Source organism: Toxorhynchites rutilus, chromosome 2 (genome assembly GCF_029784135.1).
Source record: "Toxorhynchites rutilus septentrionalis strain SRP chromosome 2, ASM2978413v1, whole genome shotgun sequence".
Lineage (NCBI taxonomy): Eukaryota > Metazoa > Arthropoda > Insecta > Diptera > Culicidae > Toxorhynchites > Toxorhynchites rutilus.
Genome location: NC_073745.1, coordinates 295,965,293 through 295,976,569, shown reverse-complemented (window position 1 = coordinate 295,976,569; position 11,277 = coordinate 295,965,293). Strand labels below are relative to the sequence as shown.

General features: G+C 35.5%; 1 protein-coding gene across 3 annotated transcripts in view; it reads left to right on the top strand.

Annotated features, from left to right (window-relative positions):
* The first annotated feature begins 400 nt into the window (after positions 1 to 400).
* LOC129766808 (glycerol-3-phosphate dehydrogenase [NAD(+)], cytoplasmic) overlaps positions 401 to 11,277 on the top strand; it is a 30,234-nt gene continuing 19,357 nt past the window's right edge. For 2 of the 3 annotated variants that reach the window (XR_008741478.1, XM_055767403.1), the window contains exon 1: positions 401 to 792. Coding sequence is in view for 2 of the 3 variants with exons in the window: in XM_055767403.1 (XP_055623378.1) it covers positions 749 to 792 (44 nt within the window). In the remaining variant the exon portion in view is untranslated. The remainder of the gene's footprint in view (positions 793 to 11,277) is intronic. The other variant, XM_055767404.1, reaches the window with a different exon arrangement.

The following is an 11,277-nucleotide window of genomic DNA, read 5'->3' as shown; positions in this document are numbered from 1 at the left end:
GAACGCTGCCGGCGGCTCTCTACAAACTGCTGCGACGCTTATTCGAACGATGTCTACTTTGTTCGGCTTTCGCGAATTTATGTGAAAAAGACGGGATGATTTTGTAGAATTTCATTCTCATCCAGTTCATCCACTACTCTCGCATGTGAAAATGCAAAAATGGCGTATCCTATCAATAACAAAACAAACAACCCACGCTCCACAAACCGTAATCCCCTTCTCATTGAAGTGATGATGTTGCTTCACCTGTTATACATTTATACAAGCGCCTTGGTTTACTACCTTTACTACTTCAAAGGTTTCGCTGCTTTCTGCAACGCGCCGTCGGTTGTCAATATCGCGTCACACTCTTGATGATAATCTTCCCACTGTGCTACGCCTGAAGCTCTCCGCTGATTTGTTGTTTTTCATCTCGCCAGTTCTGTTCGATCTCTCGTGTGTTTTGGATGCCTGTTTCCGTCGTTTACTGGGTGAACAAAATCGATTGTTAGAAAAAATTGAATCGTATATTTATCCGTCGTGGCGCACTGACATGTGTTAGTCTGAAAACATACGACTAATTGCAAACCCGCGCGCTAGGAGACCGAAACCGTTGTTTCTCGTAATTATTATATAAGGTTGATCACATCGGATCTGGTTTTTTTGTGTCCCTCTTAGCTGGGTGGCTATTGTTTATCTGCGGAACTCGGCGTGTCCTTGGGCTAACGAAAGTAAAACCTCTTCTGTCCCAGCAAGCAACTCCAGAGACATGGCTGATAAGGTGCGTGTTTGCATTGTTGGCTCTGGAAATTGGTAAGTTGTCTTTGTGTTCTCTATTGAATGCCTTTTTTCTACGAACAATCGATACAAAGATGCATTGGCGCGGTCCGGTTTTTATTCGATGATTAAATAATAATGAATCTTAAGGATGTTGTTACGTAAAGGTATTGTGCAAGGGCAGCAAAAATAAAGGCTTAGAGCGGCGAGCATAGTAATTGTGGTGCGGGTGGTGCTATTCCTGTTGGTGGTGTCCAGGGAAGATAATAGCAAATGTTTTTATTTACATCACATTAGCGAAAAGCGTGGGTGGGAGACAAATGAAAACTGAGCGACGATCTCCGACTGTTGTTTTCTCAGCGATCCTCATTACGGAGCAGCTCTTTACTTTAATTTGCCCTTGAAAAGTGAATTTTCAAAACTTGCATTCAGCGAAGATGGAATAAAATTATCAATTTTTAACTTTTGGAGTATTTTAAAGGTCCAATAAGAGCCCTGGCCTGATTTCCTGCTTCCGTTACTCAGTGTGATAATGGCAATGATAAGGCTGAAGGAAGTGAAGCTAATGGAGCAATTAAAAATATCTAATTCCTTGAATTAGTTCAATTACATGGCACAAAACTAATTAGATCACGTACAATGTATCTGTATCCAATGTTATGTTGTCGACTCACATTCAACGTCGTGACACGACCGTTTCCAGTAGGATATTTAGTAGGATATTCACCTTCTCAATCGTCATTCGAGGAATATGTATTTTTAAAAAAGCGTGTGCGTTCCAAATGTTTGCTTCGCTTATTTCACCCATTGCGATTTAGAGGCGAATGAACTGAAAAGTTTAAAACCTCTAATTCATCACGTTCGTTCGTTCACCCATTGCTTCAATTGTGCATTCTGCAAGGCTCTTTACTGTTCATTTCTTTCCGCGCGATTCATTCAAATCATTTGGAATGGCAAGAAATAGATCAATTGCGTACAATTTTTCCACTATGAGAACAAAAAATACATTGATTGTGTATAAGTAAATATGCATAGACATAGTTGTCCTCCGGCAGCACCTAACGATCGCTTCCAAAAACCAGATAAGACAAAGTTCGTTCTCCGACTGTGGAATATTTCAATCAGATTAACTCCAATAGGAACATGCAGGTACGCCTTGTCTTGCTTTTCCCATTCACCCATTGGATTGTTGGAAAATTCCACATTTTCAAATTGCAACGCAAAGCTCTGGTGTGACCAGGAGTATTGAAGGGGTACGTTTCGGATTGTTGAAAAGATGTGTGACCGAAAAATCTTACATTTGAGTGGCCACTAAGAAGATTTACGGCAATCCATGTTTCACACTGTATTCCATAACCAAAGAAATGTTTTTTGTAAGTGAGTGAAGTTCTAGTACTCGCGTTGACGGCGGAATGGTGTCGACATCTGGATACGACATTAGTTTGTATGAGGCCAACTATTCTCTATCAGATTAATGCAGTTTTAAATTGCTAAAATTTGTATGAAATTTTTTTCTTGGTTTTATTTACCTACTAGAAGTACGTTGCTCTGACCCTAATATTAACTATTTTCTATGAATTTTCAAATATTCTCACTAAAACATACCATTATAATATAAAATTATCTTTAGACACAATTTTTGTATGATATTTTTCATAGAGTACTATTTTGATTTGCGTAAAATAATTTTCGTTCATAATTTTTATATTGAAAGTGTGTTCATTTCTTCTACAAACCCATATTGTCATGCCTACTCCCCCATTCCGTAATACGGAGCTCAATGCCGTCAATGCGGATACTGCCAATTGCTGCTTCCAGAGATAGCTCCTGTCAAGCACTGGGATGCAATCATTTGAGGGGCTTAAATTAAATATTGCCTTGCAGTCTTTCGACACATAGGGTCCTATTATATTAGTCGAATCGAGGATTCGATACAATCACTATACTATCACATCTAGCAAAATCTCGTATTTTGTAAATCGAGATAATCTTGTACCGAGTAGAGGCGAATGAACTGAAAAGTTTAGAACCTCTATAATTCATCACGTTCGTTCGTTCGTACCGAACTCGAATTTCATGTGTTACGATTGCCTATATTTAATGTTTTTCAAAATAAAATATCAGAGACGCAAACCATAACAAAATAATTCTCTGGAGGTATGCGACAAGCAAACCAAACAACTCGAAAAATTCTGAAAGCTGTACCGATCAAGATGGTGGAGTTAACAGGTGGCTCGTAATTTACACTATTTAGAAAAGACGTATGAGGAATGGCAAGACGAAAAGTTTGGATTTGTTTATGTTATTACTTACGTTGATATGGTTACATTTGATTTCGTCGAAGGTATTTGAAGCAGTATAATAAATAAACGGTTGTCGTTGAAAATTGTAACCTAGTAACCTTTATGCATATGCTTCCGCCAACTGGCTCGGCTAATGTGATTCAAGGAATGCTTTGATCGTGGTACCGCCACTGGCGTATAATTTGCAGCTTTGTTTTTTGTGCTGGTTCATAACGGCAATCAACCGTGCCGGCGAAACTGTAGTCAATGTTTAGTGTTGATTGGATACCATCTATGTAAATAAGTTCAAACTTACGGGATACGTCCGAACGGCAATTCTGACATTACGTTTTACCTTCCACTTCACTTATCTTGGTACCGATAGCTTTCACTCGCTCGATGCTATCGAATTTCTCTGTATCTATAATAGTAAAATAGGTCTAACGAGCAAAATTCTGATCGCCTCGGTTTCTATAATAGGGCCCATAGACAATCTCCTGTCACTGAGCAGAGTATGAATACCCGTTAGAGAACCAACGAAAATGGTCATCTCGAATTTATAAACGGGATTTTCTTAAAAATGTCGATTCACACAAAAAACTATCCTATGCAAAATTTCAGCTCCAATGAACTTCATTTACAACCAGGTTTTTCCAATTAAAGCGTTTTTTGTTTATCCTGGCGCGTTTAATGGTGCTAACAGCTGACTGCGATCTGATGTTGTATTCCGCGTAATTGATTTCGCATCCTCAATATTTTTACATAATCGTTCCATAGAACAACAGACCGCTCCCGTTTTCTCCTCAGAAAAGTCTTAATGAACTTGCGAAGCCATTTTCATTAAATATATTTAAAAATAATCTTAATCTCATTTTGAAACAATGCCAATGCTACCAACATAAAACTATAAAAAATACAGACGTTGACTTTTGAAAAAACGGTTTGGTATGCCAACCGAAGCGCAACAGAAAAAAGAAAGAAAACATGTAACATGTATGTTCGCCCAATCACGGGTATAAAAAGCAGCATCGTCCGCTAAGAAAGAGTCAAAGCCATTCTTTGTGTGGACACCAACTGAACAACATCGTTGCTGGACAAGCTGGACAACGAGGGATCGAGTGCCTTTCTCAAGGCAATGAGGGTGGTGGTGTAGTGCTGGAGAAAAGTAATGTTTGACAAGGGCCTTTTTCAGGGCTAGAGACGAATAAACTGATAAAAGTTTAAAGTCTCTATAATTCATTACCTGCCTGTCTAAGAAAGACTCAGTTTTATTCCAGCCATTGTACCGATAACATCAAGCAAATAAATATCAAACCTATCTGAACAGTATTAATCCTTCCAGACCAAGTTTGTAGATCCACATACGAATCCCACCCGAGGTTATTCTGTATGGACACCCGGGGCGAAAGTGTCGGGTTACCCCCCCTTGGATAATTTGGCATCATTTCATAACATCCGGAGAGTGAAGGCATGTTTTATTGAATAAGGGCTTCAGATTCTGCACTGGTCAGCTTGTTAACTAGATCAAAACTCTATCAAGAACTTATGAGGAGTGATCGTCCGAATAGTAGATGCAGCTTACAAGTAGTATGAGTCAATCGAAGTGCTTAAACGAGCAGTATCCTCTGCGTAGAACGAGATACACACTACAACATGGTGCAGCTTGGTCGAAACCAACCCGAATGGGGTATTTGAACTGATTGAGAACTAAAGATGACCTACGAATTAGAAACTTATTGTTATTCATGTGAAATTGACGTTCATTTTGTAAAGGAGTGAGAGTTTTTCCATCTGGTTCTATAAATATGAAACACTGGACTTTCTGTTTTTAGAATGTTTCGCGCCTGAACACAACAATAAAGTTCAAATGGCCAGTCTTTTAAATGAAGATAGTTGTTATATTCTACACTATATACTTCGATTCAACCTACTTCTTACATATCTCTGGAAACTCAAAAAGAATGAGTGGTTCTATAGTTGTGAAACGCAGTGTAGGCCTAGCCCCAAGTTATTAGCAATCAGCTCTTTTTTTTTTTTTTTTTTCTCTATTATAGTGATTTTCAGCACATTTCGGCTGGTTCGTCACTTTTACTTCCATTTTTGGAAGAATGTCGGGAGTGAGAATTGAACTCGTGATCTCTGCGTGAGAGGTATGGATGTGACCACTACGCCAGATCGCCTCCAACAATCAGCTCTTGGAAAGCTCCAGTTATCTTTTCATAAAGTTATCACCACACTACGATAATTGTTTCTTCTTCGTTGGAAAGAATGCTGCTGCATTTATGTTTATGAATGAGTAGCGTTCCTTAATCCGATTTTCCAATGTACTCTTTAGTATACCGAAGTGTTTTGCGGTCTCCCGGATCGGAAATCTTTGCTCCATATTTTATTGGGTTTGTGACATACTCTTATGAAACTTCTTCAATAAGAAATTTCATCGTTAACTTCAGAATGTCTTCTGAATGTATTTTTTATTCCAGACATGAGTTTGTGAAATACAAATATATGTTTTGATTTATTACATTTATTACGTCAACAGTTGGGTATTTTACTTGACACTATCCTAAATTGATACAATATTAACGAAAGATGTTATTATGTTTTGGCATTATATTAAATATATTGAATAACTTCCCAGATTCTGAAGCATTACGATATACAATTTTAGATTCAATTATATACATTTTGTTTTTGTTTTGTGTTTTAAGTATGGCCTATTATAAAAAGATATTTCTTTTACGATAATACAACGATATGTGAACTGAAAAAATCATGACTTTTGAAGATTCTAATTGATGGTTACCACGAATTGTTGAAAAAGAAATTGCAGCGAAATTAAAAAGATAGGAGAATTGTTATGAACAAATTGTAGAGCGACTAGAGAGATTTAATTAGTTTGAGAGAAACAATAAAATTTTCATGATTTTTTGGAATAAAATAAATAACAGCGAAAAATTAGTTTTTCGCTTTTATATACCTAATCATTTCGAGTGTTGATTTTTGCTACAAAAATTGAGAAAAAATCATGAAGCCACACTTTTGTCAATATTTTAAATTTTGAAGAGCCGGTTTGCTACGCTTTAGAGAAAGCCAAATTTTAGCTAATATGACTAGAGCTATATGGCCATCTAGTTCTCGATATAAATGTTCCGTCAGTTTCTATGGGGCACTTATGTGCATATACCAGCGTCTTGAGGGGTTATTCTAGTGTATTTCAGACCTTTTTTTGACTCCGAAAAAACAAAACAAAAAATATTTTTACTATCCGTTATATCATTATTTGTTTATCTATCTTTTAACAATAAAGCAAAAAATTAATGGAAAAAAATCATAATTAGAATAGTTGATGCTGATGAAGTGAGGGGGTTCAAAAAAAAGTTGTGCCATGGCGTACACGATTTCAGCTTTTCTGGTTATCTGAAACAAAACAATCGAACAGATCGGACAAGTCAAAAACATGTTTTTGACTAAACGTTTGAAGAAAAAAACGCGGTCAAAAGGTTTTTTTTACGTTTCCACATTTTTTTAAATAGTAAAATAAAAAATTAAAATATTTTTTTATTGGTTAATGCAATCGAGATTTGCATACAGACTCTATTCAAATAAATTCTATATAAATCGGTTCAGTAGAACTTGAGATATCGTATACGCCATTTTGAAAAAACTAGTTTCGAGTAGAACGCGTTTGAAGTTTTTCATGAAGGCCACACTAGATAAGAGCTGCATCACTAAAATGGCCACGACCATGGCAATTTTAGGATTTTTGAAAAGTCCTTTCTTAACACGTTCGTCGCCTAAACAGATCCGGCCGAGGAAAATTCGGAAAATTGAATTCCCATATGTTCTCCAACTACATCATGATAAGCGTTGTTAGTCCATTCGATGTTTGCGCTAACGGAATTGATTTTTGTTCGAAAATGTAAATGGATTTTCAGGCGAAATAACGCACTATTTTATCTTCTATCTATACGTACAACCATTCCATGTCAAACCGATATAGTGATTCCCAGACTTTCGTCAAAAGCGGTAATTTTGTTCTTTATCGAAAAACATTGGACCCGTATTTTTTGTTTTTGTTAGGGTGACCATATCTATTTTAGGGTGATCCAAAAAATATTTTTTTTCCTCTTTTTTCAAAAATTCATCACTTTTGAACCACTGAACCGATTTAGTTGATCGATATATCAAACTGAAGTCAATGAGCTAGCCTTTTATTAAAAAATATTGAACCTACAAAAAATAATAGGCCTTGTTTCTGTTATTACTGATTGTAGTCGTTTTTTATTGTTTTCATGGTTTTGGACTATAGGGCGGTATATATTTAAAAATTTTTTCTTGAAGGCTTGGGATATATTTACATAACATATCCCGATATCAGAGATGTTTCTTTCGTTTTTGAGATATGATTTTTCAAAGTTAACCGGTGGTCCGAAAAATCATTTTTCTCCTTTTATCTAAAAATGACTTTGCAAAAATTCATAACATTTGAACTGCTGAACCGATTTAGATGATCAACATATCAAATTGAAGTCAATAAGCTATGAAAAAATATCACACTGGTGAGAAGATTGGATTCTAGTCGCATAGGTCTAGTCTAGTCACATAGGAATATTGAACGAAGACTTAAAACATGTTAAACTTGCAAAATAATAACTAAAAACGAAAAACAACACCTCTCTGATTTTCGGATATATTATGTAAAAAAAACTCCCGCTTTCCCGAAAAAAATATGAAAAAATATAGCGCCTCTATCTTTAACTAACTCAATCAATAATTACAATCCAAATTTTTAGAGAAAGTTATATTTTTTCAAAGGAAACAAACTCATAAACTTCAATTCTGAATCTATATAAATAAAAATGGATTGCCAAATGTGTTGATAGGCTATATTTTGTTGTATTCGTCTCTGCCCCTAAATCAATGCACAATGGTCCAGGAGATGTATTTAAGTGGAAAGTGGAAAGAAGTTAGAGCTCGACAGATATTCTCTAGATAAAAACTGTCTTCCACAAAGTTGTTACATACGATAGAGCGCTCATTTTTATGTCATCAAAAATAGGGTGAACAAAATTGTGGATGAAATAAAAAATCTAACTTTCTTATCTTTATAGATAGAGGTAAACATGGTTCGACAATGTTGTAGTCCTAGTTATTTGAGACATCTTTGTAGAACGAAGTATTTTTCTATCTCTTGAAATAACCGATATTTCAACAATTTCGACAATTTTGGTCACCCTATTTTTGATAACATAAAAACCAGCGCTCTATCGTATGTAACAACTTTGTTGTGGACAGTTTTTGTCCAAAGAACAAATATCTCGTACAAAGTTGTTTTGGCGCTTTCTATCTAAGTTGTATTAGGGTAACCATGAAAAAGCGGTTTTTTTTTGCTTTCACTTTTATATTTCAAATTCTACATCAAAATTGTCTTGGTACGACTTCTAGATATTATCAATACCAACATTTTGCGATGCAGAACTTGTTAATATCTTAATCCTACTTAAAGTTATTGATGTGTTTTTACCCAAAAACTCATGATTTCAATTTTAATTTACTCAAACATAAAAAATAACATGGTTTTGAAAATCACATATGATATGGAGTGAAATTTTTTCTTTCAAATTCCGTCAACAAAAATTTTTTATGTTTGCCCCAGAAAGAATGCCAAACAAATGGAAAGAGCGTGTTTTTTGGGAAAAATTATCAATAACTTTGAGTGAAGTTGAGGTATTGACAAGTTCTGCATCGCAAATTGTTTGTATTAGTAAGTTCTAAGAGTCTTCCGAAGACAGTTTGTATGTAGAATTTGGCATAAAAAGTAAGAGCAAAATGGTGGCCCTAACGTAACATAGAATAAAGGCGCTATATCGGTTATTTCAAGAGATAGAAAAAAAAACTTTGTTCTACAAAGATGCCTCAAATAACTAGGACTACAATATTGTCGAACCATGTTTACCTCTATCTATACAGATTAGAAAGTTATATTTTGTATTTCATCGACAATTTTGGTCACCCTCTTTCTTATAACATGAATATGAGCGTTCTATCACATGTAACAACTTTGTCGAAGACAGTTTTTGTCTAGAGAATAACTGTGGAGCTCTAAATGCTAACTTTCACTTAAATGCATCTTCTGGACTATGTTACGGAGAGATAAATTGAAAAAAATTCGGAAAATGCGAAAAATCGGAAAATTGTATTCCCACATGTTTTGGTAAGCCTTGTTAGTCCATTCGATATTTGCGCTAACGAAATTGATCTTTGTTCGAAAGTGGGAATGGATTTTCATGGTAAATAATGAAATTCTATATCTACTATCTATGTAAATAAAAATGGATCGCCATACGTGTTGCTATGCGCAAGATCCGAGGAAGGAATCGACCGATTTGAGTCGCCTGTATTTTATTGTAGGGGAAGGGTGGTAAAGACGGACACCTTAAGTAAAAGTGGTTTTTTTTTGAATTTCACAAAAAATAAATAGCTCTCTCCCTACTAATCGATAGTCTAGGTCTGTTGTAAAAAATAAATCTTGTATATTCGAAAACATAAGAACGAGTCGGGAATAACGGACACTTGAAAGGAAACATGGACACCTGGGATGGGAAAGATGGACACTACCTGAAAAGTTATAATTTGAAATTCAAGTTGATGTACTCAGCAGGTTTTTGAGGGTTTCAAATAGACCTTGCAAATGATTGAACAAAAAAGCTTAACTAAAATCACCTAGAATGGCTTTGTATTTTTTCTCATTTTTTCATGACTTAAACAGCTTCCGACATCCGGAATGACAGATTCGGATAACATTTTAAAACCCGCTAAGCTAGAATTTTCCAGACATCTGAGTTGGTTTATCGAACGAATGCATCAGTCCGGCTTTTCCGTCAGTTCGAAAGCCAATTTTCTGACTTCCGTCACGGACTCCCCACAGAATCCCCTATCTAGGTCGAGGAGATGTCGATACTTACAACGATTCTGTCTCTTCCACTTGAATTTTCCTGTTCATGCTGCTGACTGAAAACTCTCGGAATTAGTCCTAGCTGTGATGCAAAATTGGAATTTTTGAGGTGCCGTATGAGTGTTGTTCCTGGAATGTTGGAATTCAACACAGCTGTGTTCAGAGGGAACCATCCCTTAACACTTCCTTCCATCCGTTGGTTCGGTTGCTCTTGCACACGTAGTTAGTGGGCAACTGTTTAAGAAGAAGGCGAGTATTCGAATTGTTTTCAAAATAACATGCTCGTCTTTCCTTTCGGTGGAGTGTCCGTCTTTCCCGACTTGATTAGTATTTTTTAACATCAATATTCCTGCAGTAAAAGCGAGAAAAATTACCGCTGATTCGATAAAAAGAAAGGAAAGTAATGGTAAAACACTCACGTAACGAAAAGTACTACATCGATAATTTTTATGGTTTTATTTACAATTTTGACAGAAGACCAGCAAGTTGCACACAGTAAATGTCAAGGGTATTGATATTCAAATTTAAATTGAAGATGTAATTTATCAATTATACATAAGTGTCCATCTTAAATGCCCCGTCCGTCTTTCCAGACTTTCCCCTATTCGTCTGTATCAAATTTGTAATCCATGTAATAAAGAAAGATTGTTTTTTTTTTGCAAATGATTATAGAATCTTAAATGAGAATTTTGTCTGAAAATAATTTAAATATTATGACGAGATTTTTAGGAAAAAAAAATGTAAAACGAACAATTCGGATAATTCGGACAAACGGACAAGATCAATTAACCTATTTTAGTTCAAGCGTTCAAAAAAATCGAACATGAACATTGATAATTTTTCTGGTTGTGGAAAGCAACCATATGGTAAGTTTTTGGCATCAAATGATAGCTTAGTTTCTTAGCTACCACTTACTATCAATTTTCTTCAATTTTTTGTACCATTTTTGGGCAGTAAATTCGGGTTAGAGCAACTATGCGCGGAAAGTACATAGCCTAACAAAAAACAAAACCTTATAAAGTGCGAAAATCTGTATACTTTTCCACAGTATCACTCTGATGAAAGAACACAGATTGTGATGTAGGAAAAAAACATTGGATTGAACCTCCAACAGTAACAATGTAGATTTTGGCCAATGTTTTTATTTGGAGATTTTTCGATTTTTTGTCATTTTTCGGAAAACGGGAGAACGGAAAAAATAATTCTTGAAGATAGGAGATAGTATCTGTAACGCCATTAATCAAAATTACTCTAATAGCTTTCGTTAAAAAAATATTTTTACAG